Source organism: Phoxinus phoxinus (assembly GCF_949152265.1).
Source record: "Phoxinus phoxinus genome assembly, chromosome: 22".
In the NCBI taxonomy this organism is placed as follows: Eukaryota; Metazoa; Chordata; class Actinopteri; order Cypriniformes; family Leuciscidae; genus Phoxinus; species Phoxinus phoxinus.
The window spans coordinates 21,574,866-21,599,589 of NC_136897.1; the positions used below are offsets into that span (position 1 = coordinate 21,574,866).

The 24,724-nt window shown below is 38.4% G+C and overlaps 1 protein-coding gene across 1 annotated transcript in view; it reads left to right on the forward strand.

Moving 5' to 3' along the window:
* Positions 1-288: 288 nt before the first annotated feature.
* cacna1ab (calcium channel, voltage-dependent, P/Q type, alpha 1A subunit, b) overlaps positions 289-24,724 on the forward strand; it is a 119,979-nt gene continuing 95,543 nt past the window's right edge. Inside the window, exons 1-3 of the mRNA XM_079598129.1 lie at positions 289-683; positions 3,578-3,967; positions 23,678-23,944. Coding sequence (XP_079454255.1) covers positions 3,582-3,967; positions 23,678-23,944 — 653 coding nt within the window. The 5' untranslated portion in view covers positions 289-683; positions 3,578-3,581. The remainder of the gene's footprint in view (positions 684-3,577; positions 3,968-23,677; positions 23,945-24,724) is intronic.

The window sequence follows — 24,724 nt, forward strand, 5'->3', positions numbered from 1 at the left end:
CATCTGACAATTCAGACCACCTTTCTCACGTCTGAGCGAGTTTATTGGCTAATTCATAATCTATAAAATGTTAAATCAACCCAATAATGATCATTTATTATGAATTATCATATGACATTTTATTGTTTGTGGATATTTATTTTTACGTAGCCTAACGACTGCTTAGTGAAATTCGCATTTAGGCTATATTTCCCGTATGAATAATAACGTGTACGTCTCATAATAAACCTGCGGAAGGAATGAAAAATTACACAACCACGCCGTCTCTCACCCATCGCGCAGCAGCAGCAATCAAAACGCGTGGTTTTAGTCCGCGCGACACTCAGTGCCATTACAGTCACGTATTCGTTACGCGCACAGAGCGCGAGACTCCTCGTACAAGTGCATGCGGGTCTCGCGCCACGTAGAGTCGTTTCTCGAGAGCCTTCGAGAGCTGTCACTCCTGACAGGAATACCAATATTACACTGAGAGAAAATACAAATTATCTGTTTTGTCCAAGAAAAATACTTAAAGACAGAATGCTCCTCGCTTGAAGATGGAAATGACCTCCTGTTCTGAGAAAACGGACCTCGGACCATTCAGTTTGTGGAGTTTTATTGTTAGTTTTGTCAGTTATAAACTACAGGTGATCCGGACGGGTCCAGATTCCAGGATCTTCTCAGAAAAAACACAAACCTTTTTGGTAAGTGTCGTGGAAAGTGTTTTGTCTCTTCTTTGTTCAAAATCGCTTATTTTTCTGTATATAGCCTACATATTTATTATGCATAATATTCTTCTCATACAAATAATTAAAATGTACAGCCTATATTTTCTTTAAAAAATATAAAATTAATATAATGTAACATATACAAGTAGCCTATCTATCTATCTATCTATCTATCTATCTATCTATCTATCTATCTATCTATCTATCTATCTATCTATCTATCTATCTATCTATAGATCTATCTATCTATCTATCTATCTATCTATCTATCTATCTATCTATCTATCTATCTATCTATCTATCTAAACCATAAACCTTTACCTGGAATATCTGGGGCATCACAGAAGAATATTAAATCTTTCTTTGGTTGAAACGTACCATGAAATACCATGGTATTGGTCATTTGCCATGGTAATACTCTTTGAACTACCTTGGACTATGATTTTACTGCCTTATATATTCAGTATACCATGGTTTCACAGCAGTGATTTTTTGGACTTGTTTAACACAGGACTTTTGTATTTGTTAGATGTTCTGCTCCAGCCTTTTGCTGGTGTGTGATGGCTTTCAGCCAGTGTTCACTCAGCAGGTAGCATATTGTTTATGCTCTGAAGGGTACTAAATGCAGCAAATAATTTTATTGTATGTTCAAACATTTTCCTTTGTCCTTCTATTAAACAATACACATGTCAGCAGCATAATTGGCTGAGACTGAATTTCATCAACCATTTCTGATAACAGTTCAATTAATTTTTCATTTGCAGCCATGTAAATTGCCTAATATACTGGAAATCTAGTTCAATCCAGTACAAGTATTCCAGAGTTTGATACTTGACATCTTTGAGTAGGGATTCTCATGGCCATTGTTTTTATGGGTAAGTTTTCGTGGTTTTGGAGAACTTTGTAAATGTCACCCTAATTGCATGTATTCATACACACCCACACAACGGTGAGGCTGTCTGTGGGCTGGTGCAATGGAGAACCAACCCACACCAACAGCCACTTGCTGTAACACACAATGATGAAAATGAAATCATCCAAAATTGGATATTACCACCTTTTGTGAATATGTTTATGCTTTACCTCGCCATTACAGTGAGATTTATGGTGTTGTCGCTTTAGCAAACAAAGCAAAGAATGATTCTTTTGTCTTGTCCAGGAAGCAGCCAATGCATCACACCCTTTAAATGAGGAGGAGATGTGTTCCTAACTAAAAATACAAAAACATGAATGTCACAATGCTGTCAGCCTCCAGGAAGGGACCTTAAAATGCGTGAAGGCCTTTCAGAATGTCTTCTGGTTCTCCTTCACCTCACTGAATATGTTCCCTGTTGGAGCTGGCATGCTAATTGCAATGGCTTTGCTCTCCATTGGCCAAAAATAAAGAGGCAGATTTAGTTAGTTCCATCTTTAGTGTCTGATCATTGAGACAAGCTGTGTCCCTCCTAATCACAGCCTGACAGCAAATCCCGCCTGTCAACAAAGAGCACAGCCTCAATAAGGACTGTAGTGTGAATGTATTCCATTCACAGTTTGGACTGTGCTTATCTTTTCCCGTGCTTTACTCCATCTGTGCCTTTCTTTTTATCTATGTACTTTGGGGAAGGTCACTACAGCATTTGACACCTTTTCAATGCTTTGCTTTCGGAAACAGAAGTGTAGAGGTGTTATTGGCCCGTGTTGCTGCATCTCAAAGAGCCCCAGAAATCCCAAAAGCATAAACTCCCGTCTATAGCTCTGCAATTGTTTTCTTATGCATGTGTGTGTTATTGAAAGTGTTGAGTGTGTATGTGTCACTTTAAATTACTTTATTCCACCTCCCGTGTCACAGTGGACATATTCTTCAAGCACCGTCAGCACATCGTAGTACTGGAGTGCATCATTTATTTTCACCTGACGTTGGGCTATTCCAATTTTTTTCGAAACATCTGTGCATCCTTTTTTTAATTAAACCTCCCTTGGTGCTTTTTTCTCCCCTCTGCTTCCCTTTCTCTTTTGATAACATGTCACCTATTTTCCCCTTCACTGTCCTTCTTCGTTTTTTGGTTGCTGTCAATATTATTACTATTTTTAACAGCAACATGAACACCATCACAACATAAGTATTTTTCAAAAAAAAAAAAAAAATGTTTTATCCTCATTTACATTTATGAATAAGTAGTTCTCCCGCTATAATTAGAGAATGTATAAAATACAAAAATGTTAATTTTCAGTTATTCTCCAGTATTTATTTATTTGAAGCATTATGAACAACATCGCAACATACGTATTTTCCAATAAAAAATAGAAAAATGCAATTTTACTGATATAATCAGTAAAATGATAGAAACCCATATTTTAAATTCAACATTATACTCACCATAAAAGATAAAATATATTTTTCTTTGAATTTCACTTGAATTTTTTCCATATTCCTCAAAAAATGATTTTTTAATTAATTTCTTAATTAAATGATGCCAAAATAATTTCTGCCAATACAGCCTGCGTCCGAAACTGCATACTCTCTTGAGTAGTCATTATTTTGAATAAGTAATTACTTTACGACCGCTAAAAAAGTATGTTCTATATAGTATGAGTGTGTGTAGTATGAATGTAATCTGGATGTTCTACATTCGCCATGTTGTCATTATCATGTGACCAGCGCCAGTTATGTTTACGTCGCTTCACTGCCATTCATAAATCCTCTCCCGCGGCCTCATGGGATAGTAAAGCGTCCATCGTATGCACTTCAGAATCTCGCCGGATGTAGTAGGTCATCCGGGTACTTTTGCCTCCTCTTTTATGAGTACTGTGAATTCAGACATACTATTTTCTGCGAAGAATGCGATTTCGGATGCAACACATTCACCTCTCAACTTTTCCCCCCATAGAGCCATGCTGTCTCCCATGTATGCAGACAGCTCAGTCATCATGGAGAGAGCGCCGTCCTTGCGGAAGGGTGGGAGGGTGCAGCCACAGGGCCACAAACTGCGCTGTCATCCTCCTACCAGCGGGAGCAGTGTTTGTGCCAACCCCACCTACTATCATACTGTGTATGACATGAGTGATGAAGCATGCCAGGTTGACTCCTTTGAATATAGCAAAACGAATGGAGGGGAAACCGTGATGATGGATGGGACACTTTACTCTTTGATGCCCAGTGATTCTCTGGTTCCTCCTGTCAGAAGGAGAGGGGGCCTAGTGGACCACCGTGATGTCATCAAAGCCCACCAGTCCCATAAATTGCAGAGCACTCCACAAGCCCGACGAAAACAATGGGAGTGAGTATTAAATAATATGCTACTTTTTTTAAATGTCTCTTGGGTTTGATGACTTTGTTTGTTAGTTTAAAGTGTACTAGAAAAAAGTCCATCAAAAAGCACCAATCTTGTGTTTTGGCGTGTTTAGTCATCTGATGACATTTAAGTTTACTGTAATTGTGCACAAGTAGTTTAATGTCAATGCTAGTCCTATGAATTGAAATTAGCTACAGTATAACCTTGTTTCATATGAAATGTCGACAATGGTCCACATTTCGATGGCGAAACACACCCACACCATTCATCTTTATTATTATTATTATTATTATTATTTATAAACCAGAGTTGGAACGTTTTGGTTAGACCTAGTTTGTTTCCATGCCTCCTCTAAAGCTTTCAGGGAGCATTTCTTCTCAGACTGTCACTCAAGAAATTCATCTCCTATCATATCTCTGAGAATAAAAGGCAGGTCATGAAGGTGTGTGTGTGTGGAGAGGATGTTTATGTTAGAGCCACAGTGATGGACACATTGATGGACATAGTGATGGTCCCTACTTCATTTGGACCCTGTGTGTGGTTGTGCCTGACAGCAGTTAGTGGATGTGGAAACCTTCAGCTCTATGGGGAACAGAAATCTGCAATGGAAAGAGAACAAACTCAGACCAAGATGGAATCATTAATAAGGCAAGACAGGTGTGGTGAAGGTATGTTTGGCAAAGATGTTTTTGTAGTAGTGAAGTGAAAGCCTGTTTATATTCTTTTGTTGTGATTAGTAGAAACTTTCTTGTCACAAACTTGTCAGTCTTATAATTGCAGCCAGACAGCCCGTCAAGATGATGTATTTCTGTGGCACTAGCACCAAACAGAATAGCAAAAATCATATATATATTTCCAGCTCATGGTCAGTGAATCAATGAATTGCTATAAATGACATATTTATAGTTGTTGCTGGGAATAGGGGGAAGTAATTTTACCTAAATATAGCTCATGTTAGAAAGAACATTTTCTTTTCTACCTTGACGTTGTTAGCACAAAAACTTGTGTCATCGGCTGCAGGTCTCTGGTGTGTAGAAGAGTATGTCTTTGTTTCTGTGTTTTGCGTCACGGTGGGACTGCTTAAAAATGAACACGGAGTGGCAGTGAAATCCAGTCACGATTTCTGTTGCGCTTTAGGGGTGTGGAGGCTTCCACTCTCATTGCTCACCCACTCATTCTGGCAGCCGTAGCAGCGGGGAGACGTGAGATAACAGGTTACTGACAGAAAATGCAATCTCACCTCATTTCACTCATTTCCCCTCACTCTCTTCTCTCTCTCACTTTCCTTTTCTTGTCTCAGGCTGTAATTAAATATGGGCCCAGGGAGTCTGTCACACAGCAGAGTGGTAGAGAAATGCACAAACAAACACTCACATGTAGAGGATACACCACTAAACTCATTCCAGCTATGCAACACGTATGTTGCAGACATTGAGGGTGCTTTCACATCTGTAGTTTGGTTCATTTGGTCCGGACCAGGGGCGAAAAATTATGCTTTGTAGCATTTTTCAGGCGTTTTGGTTCCTTTTCACACCACACTGATTGTTCTGGTCCGAATCAGTTGACGAGTTGATGAAACGAACCAAAATGCAGTCACGTGACAACATCCACATCACTCGTTGGCCAGATGTGTCTCGAACGTATTTCCATAACTGCACTTCGATTGGTCAGAATTAACGTGCGGGAAAATTCCAACAAAATCCATGAAACCCCCCTTCCCTGAGCTGTTTGCTAAACAAAGCAAAGATTTCGCTGTTCTTGTGAGTTTGTGAAAGTTGGGACCTAATATGGTCATCAGACCACATTTCTATGAAGCTCCGTCCGCACCTCCTCACAACTCCAAGTTCGTTCGCGAGCTGCCATGCTAAAAGTGCAAACTGTCAACAAACATTAGTCCTCATCCCATAATGCACAGCGCTGCTGACTACGGCAGCTGGTTTAGTCCAAAAATGCGCAGCTCTTTAGCAGTTGTTTAGCGGACGCTTGTTTGGTCCGCTTTTGTTAAGCACCCGAGTGCGATTGCTGCATTCCCACCAGCCCAAACGAACTCTAGTGCGATTCAACCGAACTAAATGAGGCAGGTGTGAAAGCACCCTGAAAATCTTCATATTCAAGTCTATTTGTGATATTGGCCATGTGAACTCTTTTGTGGAGATGGTCAGATGTTTGATGTTCTTGTGTCCGTTGAGTCACAAGCTCTTTGGATCATTTTCAAATTGTGCTGGAGAACATTATATCAACCTGGAAACAATTTTAGTGGTATAAAAATACAAATTGTATTAATTATACAATTAGTACAATAATATAAAAAGCAAGATACCATAATAGGATAGTTTCATGAACTGCTCTGATACACTCTCACTGGGACAGAAGGTTATTCTTACTGATGAAACCTGAAATTAGAAGCCTTTTCCTCATATTCTCTCAAGGCATATACACTATATTTCTTTCTCTCTTTCCCACTCTTTCTCTTTAGCCACTGCCTTGTGCTCAGTGTTTTCCATAAACACGGGGTATGTCTCTCACACGCTCTCAATTAGAGCAGTGCTATATTAAAACAGCCTCTTAAATAGAATAAAAAAAACACTTAGCTGTCGCTTAGCTGTGTATTGCATCTCTTCTCCATACCTTCATCTGTGTCCCACATACCTCCCCCTTATCTGTGCTGTAGATTGCTTCACTTCATATTTTAGTGGTCTAGGTTTAGAATAAGAGGCTCTGTAAATCAAAACACATGAGCCTCAGGCTTTGGAGTATTTTACATATAGACTGTACACACACACACACACACACACACACACACACACACACACACACACACACACACACACACACACACACACACACACACACACACACACAGAGAGAGAGAGAGAGACACTTGGCAGCAAGTATGGACAGATCAGCGGGCAGTGTGACAAGGGGGCAGCTTTCGTGCGGACGCTTCCACAGTTTCTGTTGGCAAGACAGACCTAAGCCACATAAATAGGGTAGCTGTGCTATTTTTAGCACCCATAAAATTGCCTTTTTAGCATTTCCAAGGCCGCAATGAATTAAAGCGTTGATTTAAGACAGAGAGACTGGGATGATTTGTGGAATATGATGCTACAGTTGTGAGGGTGCTTGATGATTCAATGTCGACTCGTCTAGAATGATCTGGGCAGCTGCAGTCCTTTTCCCAAAGACTGAGAGGATGCCAACAGATGCAAATGTAGAGACTTCCTGATTAGCCTCTGCAAATAGTTTCCATGTTGTTGATTTATATCAGTGGCGAGGCAATACAATTCCAATCGAGTGGACCTTGGTAAAACGTTATTGATTTTATGATCATTCTTTTCCTTAGCCTATATGAGAACATTTTTGAGATGTTTTTTTTATGTAATACATTAAGGCTCAAACGTTTGGGGTTAGTAATATAAAAAAAGAAGCCTCATATGCTCACCAAGGCTGCAAAAAAGTTGATTAAATAGACAGTAAAGAAACAGTAATATTATGAAACAGTATTTCAATTTTAAATTGTTTCCTATGTTTATATACTTTAAAATGTAATTTATTCCTGTGCTTACAAAGCTGAATTTTCAGCATCATTTCTCCACTCATCAGTGTCACATGATTCCTTTAGAAATCATTCTCATATGCTGATTTGGTGCTCAAGAAACATGAAATTAGTTTGTGTTGCTTAATATGTTAGAGGAATTGTTTTCAGAATTCTTTGATGAATAGAAAGCTCAAAGAAACTATTTGTCAAATAATCAATGTCTTTACTCTCACTTTTGAATTGCATCCTTGGTGAATAGAATGATTAATTTATTTGAAAAAAATTACAATGAATAATTGTACTGACCCCATATTTTTGAATGGCTGTTTTTCTTGTGCGACATGTTAATGTGGTGAGAGACCCGTTCAAATGTTTGAATGTCATTGCATTAGATGACAAAATATCAAACCAAGTTGCATCTGCAAACTGATTTTTTTTTACCAATCAATGTGATTTTTAGTGGATGCATTGCATACGTAGATGCAGTTCCCTTAAAATTTTGCTTTTTTTTGCTTTTGCATAGCACTTGTAGATTTGAGCTCAATGTTGAGAAAGAACAGAATAAATACATTTAAATTAAAGTAAATAATAGGAGAAGTTATTGTACAAAGATAAGATGAGATTAACAGCTGGATACCGGTCATAAGATGAAACATCAGAGATTTTTTATGGTTTATTCATGAGAAAACACTTTAGTGCTTGGCTGGGCAAAAATAGTTTTTTAGTGAAGTCGCATTTGAAGAGCCTTATATCATCTAGCCTATATCACAAAAAGTTTTAATTCGCAGAGGCAGCATAAACCTGTGCATGAATCACAGTTGTGGGGGAAAAAAATTATTGAAAGTTGATTGTTGATTTTCAGGCACAGTTGACAGAAAAGACGATATGCAGAGGAAGATTTAAGGCTTGTGATAGTAATCACGATATTATGTCTTTTTTTTTTTAAACAACTAAATGCATTAGTTTTAAGACCAGCTAGTAAGGGCATAACAAATGTATGTACAAGGAAGAGGTAGTACATGGTTTCTGGAAGAGTTAGACAAAGAGTATAGCAAATATCATCATCTTTATATAAAAACAATAGAAGTCAATAAAAAGTTTCCACCTTGATAAACAGTATGAGAAAGAAACAAAGAAACATTGCAGCCTATATTTAGTCCATGTGAGAGGATGGATGGATCAATAGATGAACATCACCTAAGGAAATTATGAAATGGAAAGTAAAAGAATGAAATATGAAGTAATCAGGAGGAGGAGTGAACCGGGAGACAGATTGAGCATTAAGACCGATGAGAACAAACGGCAAGACAGCTGAGTGTCCTCTTAAACACTGAGCTATTGTTTGTTTTTCTTAGGTTATTTCCCATTTCCCTTCTCTTGCACTCTAACTAAACCTTCATCTTGCCCTCCATCCCTTCTTTCTTTTTCCTTTGGTCCCCCTTTCCAACTTTCTTCTCTTATCTTCTTTTCATCTTGCATCAATCTGGCTGATTGCCAAGCGTGGCAGACCTGTTCCAGACAGAGGCGTCCCTTAGGACCCAGTTTCTCCAATGCCTGTGTGCGTGCGTGTATATTGATCGCTTTCTTGGTGTGGTTGCGAAATCGTAATTCCTTACGGGTCTCTTGTTGTTATTGAACTTTCAAATAGACCTCAGCAGTTTTCATGCAACTATGTCTCTGCATTAAATTCATTACTCTACATAATTACTTGGCTGGATCCAAATAGTGCGCAAATGCATTACTTCAATTTAGGCATCTGTGTCGTAAACCAGCTCACTGTCTGGTTTTCAGGCGCAATTTATTGAGCCTGGGATCCTGTCAAACCACAGTGTTCTCCCAGCCTGAGACTGCACCTCCTGCATCTCAATTATGCATTTGTGCCATCCTGTCTTCCTTTATGAGATCTCAGAGGTGAGCTAGTTGTGTGTGCTTGTGAGAGAGAAAGCAGAACAGTTTGACAGTGTGATCCTAGGGTTGATTTGGTTTGTCTGAGTCTGCTTACATTGAACTGAATTGATCAAATGACCATCATATCAGAGGTTCAGTTGTAAAGGATATAGTCACCCAAAAATTTTAATTCTGTCATTGTCCCTCATGTTGTTCTTTCTTTCTTCTGCAGAACACACAAAAAGAGAATTTATTTTTATTTTTTGTCCATACAATTCGGCCCGTCACAATTATTTATTAATTGTTTAATTGTTGGTTTTCGATCTAATCCCAATTGTTGTAGATAATTGTGCGGTTTAAATTTCAATCACATTTTGCCATCTAAATAAGGGAAATTTTGGTGCTTAAAGAAATGTCTTTAAATCATTTTCCGGTATGGTAGGCAGAAACAGGAGAGTCATAATGTGGTAGGGAGTAAAGAATAACAATATAAAAAACTGTTATAAAGTTCACAAAAATAGTCAAACGTCTTCCTTCATACAAATCGAATGTTTTGCGAGCAAAGGCAAAGTTTCTCGGGGAGCTCAAAACTTTTGCGATCGAACGCAAAAACATTGAAGTATATTTTTTCCTCCCATATCATATTTTTTTCCATCAACATGTCATTTTAGGGGCTGCGTACAAACCAGTTCAGAAACATTCTTCAAAATATATTCTTGTGTAGTTTATCTTTTGTAGTTCATGAAAGTGGACTCAGTTGTGAAAACAGATCAAATTCTGCCTATGTTTGTGTGTCTTTCTGTGTATCTCTTGTTATTCATGTCTGTAGGGCAGAGCTCACTTTATTTTATCTCTCTGTCCTCTGTCGTTTCTCTGAGCCATTTAGATGCTAATGCAGCCAGTGAGCTCATTCCATCTGCTTCTAGCCCAAAGGTCACAGCAGGGTCAGCTAAAATCTGCTCTGGGGGGGGGCTGGACTGTCTGACCCTTGTTGATACCCATTCAGACTTCCTTTTTTCCCTGAATAACAAATATGACACAATACACACATGGTTATGTTTTATGGGCTCTGTGAATCAGGCTGCTGAAGGTAAATGTGAGTGTTATTTACAGTGCATGTAGATGTTTTTTTTCACACGAAACTAATACCCAGTGTACCTTTTATTTCAAAAGCTTCCACGTCACTCTGAACTGTATTGCTTATTTTAGTTCAGGTGTCAAATAAACTGCAGATAGCCGTTGTCATATATTTATGTTAGCAAATAATACTACAGTATGTGTAGTAAAGGATGTTAAAGCCAAAAAATCTGGCTATTGTACAGTTCTTACTAACAAAAAAGTGCACTTTCATTTAGCAAGTCAGACAAAGAGAGAAAAGAAGTGCTGGGAGACTAACACGCTCACAGCAATTTTCTCAATGAATATAATGCCATAAAACATTCTTTATGACAGTGCTTTACTTCCCTCTCATATTCAGAGATTGATCTATTGCTTTCCATTGCCCTCCGTTCATATTTTGCTGTCACAATTTGTCTAGATTCTTGCAGATTGCACATCTGCTTTAATTTGATTTTATGCTTTAACTTCAAAACCATAAGTAATTAAAATATAATTATTTGGATATATTACAGTATGGATACATTTGTTAGATATATTTACATCACACACAGTTTCAGGAACAAGCTGTCATGCCTTTCTGTAATGTTAGAGTTACTGCCCTCTCCTGGGCAAAATATTCAACTGCACTGTAAACGATAAGTGTGTGTGTGTAAACGATGTGTGTGTGTGTGTGTGTGTGTGTGTGTGTGTGTGTGTGTGTGTGTGTGTGTGTGTGTGTGTGTGTGTGTGTGTGTGTGTGTGTGTGGACTTCAACCTGAATGCACAGACTCACGGGGACTCACTCGTGTCATGAGGAAACAAGCTTTTTTTGAAAATGCAGAATGTTTTCTGTGATGTTAGGATTATAGGGGTAAGGTTAGTGTAAGGGGATAGAATATACAATTTATACAGTATAAAAACCATTATGTCTATGAGAGTTCCCACAAAGACAGCGAACCAGATATGTTTGTATATATATATATATTATCATTGTTTTTTTGTTTTTGTGGTAAGTTTTCATATTCACCTGAGGCATTTTGCCATCTTAAAAGTAAAATTAGATGGACATTAAAAAAGTAACCAGACAAAGATTTTATTAGAGAAAAAATATATATATATGAAAATACAGCTTTGCCATCACAGGAATAAATTTCATTTTAGAAATATATGAAAATAGAAAACAGTTATTTTAAATTGTAATGATATTTTACAATATTACTGTTTTTGTTTATTTTGATCGACCCCAAAGTTTTGAACGGTTGTATATATATATATATATATATATATATATATATATATATATATATATATATATATATATATATATATATATATATATATATATATATATATATATATATATGTTGTAGATGATATATAAAATGTGTAGTGTATAAGTAGTGTTTGAATTTAGTGACTAGTGTAATTATCAACATACACAATGCTTTTTTCATTTGCTGTTAAAATGTACAGCAATGATGTTGTGAATTTAACATCAGCCATCCTGTACTTTTACCCTCATTGTATTTGCCTCGATTAAGTTATACATTTAATTGGCATTGTTAATGGCTGTTGACGAGACAAAACAATGTTTGAGGCCAACCTCAAAGCATTAAGCTAGACATTTCCTGAGTAAATGATTCAAATCCACAAACTTTCCTCCCATGAGCTGTACAGTAGGGGGAGCTGTGAAACCTGGTTACATGTTTAGCCTGCTCTTCCATTATCAGACACATGGTGGCACTGCAGACAGTGCTGTTAGATTTCTGCAGCCCCACCTACTGTTTTGTCACCCTGTAATCACCCACAGCTGAGGGGATCTCCCATCTTGATTCACTCAAGCACTCGCTCCTCTTCGTCTCTCGCCCACTCTCTTGCTCTAAGCCTCGACACATACCATAGTGATGATCATTACAGCAGTAGTGTTACAACTCATTTTGACAAGCTCTGTCTATCAGTTTGATTGAATGGATTTAATCAGTATGATTGCCATGTGCTGTGCCTGAATTCTCTCTGATCACTGTGCAGTTGCAGTGAAAGCTGTAAAAGGCTGCGAAAACCTGATCCACCATTAGAAAGGACTTCACTAACATTTCATGTCGCTCATGCTGCGAATAAGCGGCTCACCCTCATCATTTTAAACCTGTATAACTCATTTCCTTCACACAAAAGGAGACGTTTAGCATGATATCTGAGCTGCTGTTTTCCATTGAATGAAAGTGGATGGTGACCAAATGCTGTCAAGCTCCAAAATGACCAAAAGAAAAGCATCATAAATGTAGTTTTTAAGATTTATATATATGTTTTTAAGACATGTGCACTATATTCAAAGTCCTCTTTAACCATATACTGTACTAACTTTGACTTAAAGTTATTTACGGAAAACCTTGCATGGCAGCTGTGGTCACCATTCACTTTCATTGTAAGAAAGCATTTCGGACATTCTGTTGTAAATGACTCCTTTTGTAGGTCATATAGGTTTCAAAAGACATCAGGATGAGCAAACTGACAGAATGTTCATTTTCTTCGGCAGAATACAAAAGATTTTGAAGTATGTTGGGACCAACATTGGACCCTATTGACTTTCATTTTTATTGGCACAAAATAAAACGCTTTGCTTTTCACAAAAGTAGTTTTGGAACAACATGACGGTGCATACATTTAGATTTTTTTGGGGGGGGGGGGGGGGGGGGGGGGGTGAACCACACCCCTTTAAGGGTTCTTGTGGAATACCACAGTTGTTTATATCTGTCATTTTTCAGAAGCACTATTTGGTCATTTTCGCCTTTTCCATTTCTCTTAATTTTAGACTATTATCTCATCAACTGAATTAAGTAATCAAAAAAAAACTGCAGCTCTTAGGTTTATGGTTGATGAAATGCATCAGTGTTTATATACAGTACGTGCTGTATTCCCAGCAGCCACCATGTCACCAGTGTTCAGTTCTAACTAGCGTCACCGTTAAGTGCTCCAGCTTGTCTGAGTAGCCATGCGTCCCATTGCTCACATGTCTTCTCAGGGTCACTCTCCCTGATTGGCTGGCTGCCAGTTTGAGCTCGGCTCTTTTCTCAATGAAACGTTCAGAGAGAGTGATTTACGCTGTCCTAACAGCATGAGTGGAAATGAGATTCAGCAGAGTGCGGATGGCAAATGCAAACACAAAAACGAAAAACGATATCAAAGCAATAGATACAAAGAAAATGTTAATAGAAAGGTTCACCCCAAATCTTTCATGCTTTCAAACCCATATGGTTTCCTTTCTTCAATGGGACACATAGAATAGGTGAGTCAGTAGTAGTGCAATTTATTATGAAAGGCATCAAATCTGATTTATGGGTGTGTGGTTAAAGAAACTTAACTAGTCGTTTCATCATCAGTCGAGTTTCGTAGTCTTCTGCACAAGACAAGCTCATGCTCATATAACAAGCAAACACACTCTATCCCTGGCACACACACCCTTTCTGTCCCCCCCCCCCCCCCCCCCCCCCCTCCCTCCCTCTGAAATAAAATGGTATGCAAACACAAGACTGTACTTAATACAGTGTCTTGCTAAACACATCCATCTGTGCTACGTACTTGCATATTTGCAGCAGACTGTAGTACAATGAGGGTGCTCTGTTATTTTATCCCCACCTTGCTTCATGTTCTTGCTTTCTCTGAACAAGGACACTGAAAATAGGTCGTATCTTATTATGAATCCTCTCCCTCTGTCACACTCATTTTATCTTTTGTGCTGTCTGTCTTTCTTTCTTTCTTTCTTTCTTTCTTTCTTTCTTTCTTTCTTTCTCTTAGATAGATCTATCTATCTATCTATCTATCTATCTATCTATCTATCTATCTATCTATCTATCTATCTATCTATCTATCTATCTATCTATCTTTCATCCATCCATCCATCCAAAATGAAGTTTACCTTTTCTGAATTTAGATTCATTTTAATTGACTCCCTTACATTAATTTTCCAATTTTATGTCCTGTTTGCTACTTTAATTCAATTTCAGTTTAATATTTGTTTTCTTGACATAATGTGCACTGGTGGAGAAAAAGAAATAGTTTTTTAAGGATTTTTTTGTGTGTGTGTTGGTTTTATGTTGAGATGAAGCACTCCAATTTATTTATGCCGGAAGGACACTGATGCAATGAACACACACACACACGAAAATATACTTCCTTCTCTCTCTTTTCCCCTCCCTTTCCATTTCCATCTTTCTCTAACTCAGATCTTTTGACTCCTCCCCCTCTCTCTCTCGCCAAGTGTTTTCACTTTAATTGAAAGGCCCTCAGTGATGAATCAGGGCTGATTTGCCATTTGCAGTAGCAGGAAAAAAACGACCGCTCAGCACACTGGCTAGATGCTTGGATGGATGGAGGGAGGAGGGTCGGAGAAATGGAAAGAGGGATCGATTGGCTGACGTGGTCGCAGCGCTCTTGGCCAGACTCATTCACCGTCTCTCCTGCTTACTCATAACTTCCCATCCACCTTTGATCACGCCTTCTGCTTTTAACATCATTTCCTGCCTGTGATATGCTCTTTTCATTTTCCCTCTCTCTGTCTATTAGTCTACTTCTTCATCTGTCCTTTTGTACCACATGAATTGTTAGCATTTATGTCATCTTGGTTATGATACATTGTTAAAAATTGCTAATCATCTACTACTCCATAATGAAATATTAAGGATATTTTGCTTGCAAAAATATATATTTCAAGAATACATGGCTAATTTTGAATGACTATCAAAGAAAAGATTCTTTTTTGGTCCAGATGGTGTAGTTGTGGCATCTGCTTGCAGTGCCTGATTAACCAGCCATATCTTGACCGATTAAGAATAAAAAGGGGTGACAGATTGAATGACTCAGCGTTCATGTTCACACCTCTGAAGTTTTTTTCTAATTCCATGTCACGGATTGTAGCGGTCAATTTTGGCAACATATCAACGTAAATCCAGTGCAAATACCATGCAAACAATAGTTGTGGTAACAATTTACAATGGGGGTACATTTGTTAACAACATGAAATGAAATGTCTTAATCTCAACATTTATTAATACATTATTAAAATCAAAAGTTGTACCTGTTCCTATTATTTAATGTAGCTAACACGAACTTACAATGAGCAGTTGCATTTTTATTAACTAATGTTAACAGCGATGAATAAATACTGTAACAAATGTATTGCTCATTGTATGTTAATGCATTATTGTACTAAAGGGACAGAAAGCTCTCAGATTTCATTAAAAAGATCTTCATTGTGTTCCGAAGATGAACGAAAGTCTAACGGGTTTGGAACGATATGAGGGTGAGTAATTAATGACAGAATTTCATTTTTGGGTGAACTATCCCTTAAATGGATTCAAATGAATTTAAGGGAATAAAGAAAAAGAAGTTCTAATCCTTTTAAACTATTTGCAAATAATATTTTATTTTAAAATATGCACACAATCTTATTCATATGTTTAATGTTGAAAGTATTTATTTTCTCATCACACTGAGTTATGATGAATTACACGAATCATGTAAATGATATTCAATTCAATTCAAATGCATATGAATTTAAATTCAAAACAGTGAAACTTGATAAAAAAGTTGAGTAGTTTGTCACTGGATATACTGTCAGTTGTTTAACGTAAAACCGTTTGTCAAATATTAAATGCTTAGCTTCTTACATTTTACCACACACTCTTTCACTGTTACATCTGAAGCGTTGCGTTGAAATTCGCACTCGTCTTCTGTGAACTGTAAGGCCTTTCTTTGATTTGATTAGCCACCTTTATGACATTCGAGCACTGTTAGACCGATGAAGCAGACAAGCCTAAAAATGTAGTTTTGAAAACTTTTTGTCATCCTAACAACAAACAGAGCAGTGCATAATAGTGAGCAGTAGAGCAGCATTAACAATATCAAATATTGGGGGGTGGCTATGGGGTGGGGGGGGGGGGGGGTGTTGGGGGGGGGGGGGGATTGACATATCCCCCTCAATGTCTATTGTGGTTATGGCTCTGAATCCATTATACTTGGATGTACATTACGGAATAAAAGATCCGTCGCTACTGAATACGATTTACATTTAATTAACCAAGACTATCCTGCCTCAATATAAGAGAAATGCAGTTATGTCGATATGTGGCTTTGCATTTGGAGAGGAGATTTTGGATCATGTCCTATCAGGACAATGAGTTCGTCTGTACTTCAGTGAGAGAATAAGGCCATTGGTCACTGCTCAGTCTGTCCCAGCGACTCAACGATCATTTCAAACAACCTGGATGTTGTCGGAGGGTCAGAAGGGCCATTATCTCAGCGGGGAGCGGGCCGCCCCAACTCCCTCTGATTCTCGCCTATGCAAATGAAGGTTAAATGCAAGTGTCTTTATATTGTAGATGTTTCTGTGCACATACAGTGTGTGCAAACACTCAGCGTGTGTGTGTATGTGTGTGTGTAAGTGCTGATCCTCCTCAGACTGCTTACTCCACAACAGTCTTAGGCCATTAGCTGAGGCCAGCAGTGCAGTCTCACCCCTCCATTCGCTCTCTCCACCTCTTGCTCTCTCCCTCCATCCCCCTCATCAATCAGTTCATTAATTAATACACACTCAGTCCCTCTGCAAACACACAGAACAGCCAAAAAAGACCAATCTCCTAATTACTGTGGCTCTTCTCCCATCCTCTCCCATTCCTCTCTCTGTCACCCCCCCCCCCCCACACTCATAAACTCTCCCTCTTCTGCTATCCTTCTCTCTCTCTCTGAAGAATCTATCCATTTAACCTCATTGGCCTCAGAACTGCATGAAAAAGATGCAGATAAAGACAATATATTTATATAACATAATAAATGTCAGATATCCATTTATTTTTGGAATATCAGCATCTGAAAGGCAGCAAAAACAATAGGGGCAAGGTTTTAGTTAAGCTTAAGTTTCTAGAGAAGAGATTGTTCTGATACGAGAGAATCATCACACAACGTGACTGATTCAAGAAGAAGACAAACCACAAGTAAATATACAATTCATATTTAATACTAATATTTAAATGAATCAAGTTTAGTATTAAAGGAAAGTTCAGCCAAAATGTACAAAAAACTTACATAAACCTAGACAACTCTATAAAAATACATATGTGTAAATGTCTGTATGTGTATAAAACTTTACAGTAAGAACTCACTTAACATTAATGCATTAACTAACAATGAGCAATACATTTGTTTTACATTTAGTAACCTTTATTAATGTTAGTTAATATAAATATATCTATTGTTAGTTCATGTTAGCTCAAGTCCATTAAATAATATTAACAGATAAAACTTTTTGATTATAATAATGTTTTAGTAAATATTGAAATTTGTGTGTAACAATAATATGTGTGTGTCTATAAGAGATTGTTCTGTCATTCTATATTCACACTTTTTATTCAATTTCATGTTATTTCAAACCTATAACACAAAGAAAAAAATACAAAAATATATATAAGAAGGTACTTTTTTTTAAGTTTCTTCTTTTATGTTCCATATAAGAAAGAAAGGCATACAGGTTTGGAAAAACATGAGTCAATTTTCATTTCTGGGTCAACAATCCCACAAATATATATTAATAGGGTTATCTATGTTTATCTATATAAAGCAAAAGTTGTTTTCTAGGTCAGAAAGATCATTTCTGATAATTTGGAAGTATATAGAGCAGAACCTTTCTTTGTACTGAAGCACCTTGGTACTTAATGTATTGCCTAATAAAATATTAACCAATTGAAGACAGGCCAGCATGCATCAGTGCATAGATATAATTCTGGGTAATGCATTGTCAGGTTGGTGATGATGTGTATGTGTGTGTACATTTTGCAATTTGAATTAAAGAAAGAAAAAAGAAGTGACAGAAAAGTGAGTTGGAGAGTGAAGACTAATGGAAGAGAAAAAATGACAAAAGAGATGGTCTCCCAGTCCCAAAGCTGTATTAGGAAAACACATCCACACACTCATACTTACACTTGGAGATGCTGCAGAGAGTTAAACAGATCAAAGTTTAATAATGAGAGCTAGGCTAATATGCATGGCTGCTATGAATTATTTAGGGTTATGAATCATTGAGTATAGAATCGTTTTCTGGACAGAACTCAAGACCGGCTCAGCCTTAAAACTCAAGTGCAGATTACTGGACACAGGTGTATGCAATTGTACACACAAATATATAATATAGCCATTTATTTATTTTAAAGACAGATAGTACAAACACTTCACAAAAGAAAGAAGAGTTGTATTTCATGACTTGGTTTGTTGGTGTTTGTACTGGAATCCAATTCATGCAGTTTTAAGTATCTAAATACATGTTTGGATCACTTTTTTTGTTGCATTGTCCCTTAAACCCAGATCTCCTGACTGAGCAGAGTGAAGTTTGAGTACGACTATTTCTCCGACTCTTCCTCCAAGACTTCATAAGAGCAACTTGTTCTTGGGATTATAATGACAGCATCTATTGCCACAAGTGTAGTCTTGTCACATCTGATTGCTTTGATTGACACCTCCAAGCTGGGGCATTTGTTCTTGCTGTGGGTGAGCGAGGTGCTTTCTAATGTGTTGCAGTCACCGAGCAGTAGAGTAAGCGAGTTCTCAAGCATATTCTAACCTCTTGAGACAGCCTGTAAAGAGGCTACACACACCTCCTGCTGCCATACACCGAGAAAAGCTGAGGATGAATCTATTGCACTCGCTAGCCTGGGTTAAATATAGTAGCCCCCCCTCCGTCTCCGCATACGCGCTCTTTATTGCTCAGAGACTCATGGGTTATTGGCATGTGGTGATTTTCTGTGCATCCTCATGCGCTCTACATGCTGTTTGACTTATTTCAGTCATTTTAAAATGAAAATGCACCTGAAAAGTGATATAAAACGACATCAACATGACTTCCAACTCTTTTGATTCATTTATCCATTACTTTTTTTGGTAGGAAGACAGGGCGAATGCAGAATGCTCCATCCCAACCTTATTGTTTTATAACAATTAATTGTCTGCTTTCCTATTAGATATGATGCACACTGCTTGCTTGTGTGTGGATGGATGTAAGGGTTATCATGCTTCACGCTATGTTCAGTCCAAACACCATCTGGTAACCCGGTATATTCCTGAAGGGCCAGAGCTTAGAGAGCAGGTGGTTAGAGAGTTATACGTCTTACCATTATAAACAAACGCACTCATATTTGCATTCCCGACTTCCTTTTCCCATGTGTTCTGATACATTCTCTCTGCTTCTTGCTGTACTTGAGGCTAGATGGGCGCAGTGAGGGAGGAAGTGGAAGGATGGAACGAATAAGGAGAGGAGCGGGCCGGGGAGAGAGAGAGAGAGAGCAAAAAGCAAGCCAGAGGGAGAGAGAGAGAATGCGGGGGAGCACTGGGTGCTTCCTGCAGGGTTTCCGTGTGAACGCGGTCTGAATGACAATGGTGCACATCAGGGCCCCAGCACGACTCAGTCTCACGGCTCAGCCAGAAACACAGGAACACATAGCATGCTGTTACATCTACACACACGCATGCTGCACAGAATGCACACAAGATATATAAACATTGATTTAATTGTCTGCCTTATTTATTGCATTTGAACTGGTTTTGATGCAAATGTCAAAAATCGGACTGTACAACAACAAAGAGCTCAGAAATTAATTATAAAATGTGTTGCTGAAGGCTAGCAGTGAATAGTCACCTATGTGCAGTGTGTGCTGCAATGGTGATTTCTCTTTCTGTCTCTCTCTCTCCCCTCTGTGCTGTGTGTTATAAAACCTTTTGTCAAATTGTCTCCCCAAGCGAATGCATTATGCCTTAATTAACCATGTCTCTCAACGCGGAGGCTCATCATCTTTGTTGCATTACACCAGGCGCTCCGGCAGATACGCTACAGACTGCGCATCCACGCCCCTTACCGACACTCGCGCTCGCCCACTACCAGGACAACCACTCCACCTCCTCAGCGGGAATCCTCCCCTTTTATTGCATTATTATGGGCAGCTTGACTCGAAAGCTCCCGGAACAAGTGCGCTGACTAATCATGCTGTACCTGCACTGCTTTATTTCTGATACAGAGTTTGTTCTTTGATTTCAGGACCACGGATAGCGCAGTTTCAGTGAAATCGGGTAGTGCAGCTTCAGCACCACGGACAGTTCTTATCTAGAGCGCCTGTCCTATCTAGATTGTGCACAGCAAATATTACGCATTCCTTCAAACAGAACATTTCCAAATTCAGTCCACAGCCCTTTAGTATGCCACCAGCTGTCTTCAGATGGAAATCGGACACGTTTTCTCAGCAAGTTTAGCTGGAGAGTAAACCCAGGGAATTAGCAACCAAAGGCATTTCAGAGGCTGGTGCCAGGTGGACAGATGGGCATGATATGAGCAGAGTGTTTTTAGGACACACACTCTCTCCTGAGTGTCTTTTCAGGCTAACAAACTGTCTGTTCAGAGAGAGAGCATCACATTGCAATGTTATGTAAAAACGTGTTATTGGTTAACTGTACTGTAAGTTTTCTACCATATACGCTAAAAATATCTAATTATCATATTAAACATATATATTTAAAGGACATTGCATTTCATTTGACTAATTTTACTATGTAAAAAACATCGGAACTTACCTCATAAAATTAGGTAAAATATTTAAATGTTTATAAGACACTATAGTTTTGCAGTAAAAGAAAATGTTTCATTTCATTCATTTCATTTTCATTTATTTCGGTTTGGTCATTTACAGATCATTCAATCATGTTAAACTTATATATTCAAAATAACTAAAAAGTAAATCGCTTTATAGGTTATGGGCAAGGGGACATTCCCAGAATTTGGTCACATTTGTCCATCACATTTGTTTAATTTTTATAATATTTTATTTTTATAAAATGTTATAATAATTTATTTATATTATTAGTTATATTCTGTGCATGGCCATTCAAACATTTGGGGTCGGTAATATTTTTTTGAAAGACATATCTTATGTTCACCAGGCCTGCATTTATTTAATTTAAAAAATCAGGAAAAACAGTGATATTGTGAAATATTATTGCAATTTAAAATAACTGTTTCTTTTCTTTGTTGAATATATTTTAAAAAGTAATTTATTCCTGTGACACCAAAGCTGAATTTTCAGCATCATTACTCCAGTCTTCAGTGTCACATGATCCCTCAGAAATCATTCTAATATGCTGATTTGCTGCTCAAGAGACATTTATTATCAATGTTGAAAACTGTTGTGCTGCTTAATATTTTTGTGGAAACTGTGATTCATTCATTTGTTGTTTTTTTATTTGATGAATAGAAAAGAACATACATTATTTGAAATATCTTTGGTAAAAATGCAAAAAACAAAAAACTCACTGACCCCAAACTTTTTTGATAACAGTGTCCATTGGAGTGTTTTATGTTGCATTCATATTGTTTAGTTAATGTTTATAACATTATTTTTGTGTAGTGTGTGCTTCCTGATTATGTTTTATGCTACTGTAACAAAATGTGGATTCCATTGTACCACCACCTCTATTATGTGTACATTTACATATTTTAATTGGTCCAAAACTTTTGTATATTAATATTATACACTTTAATGACCTACAGAAAATACAGTTACCAAAATGCTAATGTTTGAAATTTTCATCTAACCACTGTTTCATTTAACCGCACATTTTTCAGTGTAGGGATTAATTATAGTAACATTTAATGTGTAATAAGGACACTGTAAAGTCCCCACAAATCCATACTTGGTCAACAAGTACACACTCCCTCTTCCGGAAAAGTGTATGACTCAGACACAATACGTATTGAGAGATATGAATCCATCCATCGTCTTTGGATAATGTCTCGTCTCACACGGTTTGCGAGAAGAAGCAAAATGGCACGCACTGTTCGGTTGAGTCTTGTCTTGGCCATAAGGAGGAGTGAGCTGGAGGATAAGCGAATCGCTACGGGGACGCGCGTCATGTGCTGCAAGGCTTGAGCACGAGCGTTAAATTGATCAGATGCTCTAAACCCGCCAGCTGATCTGAAGAGGATTGCGCTCGAGACCCCGCGTCTCCGTTTAATTTTCTCCGCCAGAAATAAAACTTTTAAATCCGAAATAATCGGTCGTCGTCCTCTGAGGCGACAGAAAAACCCCGAGGCGGAGCATTTTAGGGGGGCTTCAGGCGATGGGTGCTTCTTGGTTCCTCTCGGTTACCACAGAAGATGCGAGCTCGAGCTTCAATCCACGCGCTCCGGCGCCTCTCCAAAACTGATTATGCTCATTTCAACGACCACCGTCAGATTTTTCGCGTCTTGGATTTGTCTACGAGTTCTGGAGTATAGATGATAATTGTTTTTAGTGAGGAATTGAGGGAGAAACCGCAAGAGATCATCATTATATCTTGACATGGTGTTTTTTGTTTTCCCAGCGCGCGCTCACGCCCACCATATAGGACCGATATGGCTCTAAAAAAGCAGATTAACTTAAATTACTAAAATCAACAAATGTGACCGAGGTGTGGATTTTTTTTGGGGAAGCCCCGTTGTCTGCATTTGCGAGTGAAATTCGAGAGTTTGGCGGAGGGGAGTCTGCATATTGCCATAGTATACCAAACATTGCGGATACCACAGAAATAAATTAATAATTAAAAGGTTTTCACCATTTTTCTATTCTATTTTCGTCTTGTGGATGTGGAAAAAAACGAATGCAACTCATCAGAAAGACGTATTAGACCTGATATAGTTTATGCTAATTTACATGTAATTTATTAACGCAATTATGCTAAAAGGATCTGTATGCACACCTTGCAAATGGCAAGACGACCCACACCGAGCTGAGACGGGAAATACTTCTTAAAATGTGGATCCCACCCTCCTGAGGAAGATAATTCGTCGACATTTTATCTCTTCATGTTTGACTATTTGTTTGACTATTTGTTGAGCTGATTGCACCATTGAAAGGACATACTCCATCTATCCATCCATCAATCTCGTTATCTGAGTCCCTTTTTGGCGCTGACACGCTCTCACACACATTTCCCCAACCACTGATCTTGTTTGGTGCTTTATGATGGACATTTCTTAACCATGAAGATCAGATCTGAATGTCTGTGTGCTCTGTGCTGAGGCGGATGGGGTGTAATGTGGTGTTGTCACCCTGAGACTTCACCCCCTTCTCGGCTGCTTCGTAACGATTGGCGTTTGGTGTCTACAGAATGGCTCGGTTCGGAGACGAAGTGCCGGCCAGGTACGGCGGCGGGGGCTCCGGTCAGGGGGGACCCGGCCGCGGCGGCAGCAGGCAGGGCGGCCCGCCAGGGGCCCAGAGGATGTACAAGCAATCGATGGCCCAGAGAGCCCGGACCATGGCTCTCTACAACCCGATCCCGGTCCGACAGAACTGCCTGACGGTCAACCGCTCTCTGTTTCTCTTCAGTGAAGACAACCTAATTCGAAAATACGCCAAAAAGATCACCGAATGGCCATATCCTTTACTAAACCCAGATACGAGGGCCCCTGGGAACAGGTACAGATTTGTATGTTATAGGTTAGTGATGGCTCCTTCACTGGCCCCTGCTTGATGCTGCCTCCATTCCTTCTAGACATCTCTATAATGTAAGTTAATTATTCATCCAAATCATTATAATTAAGCACAAAGGATGTAATGATTAATATTCAAACGCTACTTTTTATACATTTAGCTATTTATCATTGGTTGTAGAACATTTTGAGAAGCTGAGCAACAGTCCCAGCTCCCGGTTTCTCTAGTTTTTTTTTTTTTTAAGTACTTTAGTACCCTTTGGTTTGGATTTTAGGAGAAATACCATTTCTAATACCATGGTATTGTTTAATGTAGCATGTAAATGAGATAAATTCAGCATTGTGGTATATCAAAGCACCATGTTGTTACCATTTGAAACATTTGTGGGCTTAACTTCTTTTTGGATGAGCCGGCACTGTTCAGCAAAGCTAATGTAGACATTTTTCCCACTTAAAGTGGTTTATAAATATTCTTTAATATTATTCCTATAATATTAAGGAGATTGTACCCCACTCTTTTACATTTTCTATAGAACATTTTGGGAGTATTTTTAAACCATGAGTTTAAAGTACCATGGTACTACCACAGTACTGTACCCAATAAAGAGGGAGGTGGTTGCCAAGGGGGGCAAGGCTCGCATTGTTCCCCCTGTGGAGCCAGGCCTGATGTGCATGTGTTTTCATATCCATGTGTAAGCATGTGTTACGTGTGCAGGTCTGTGTT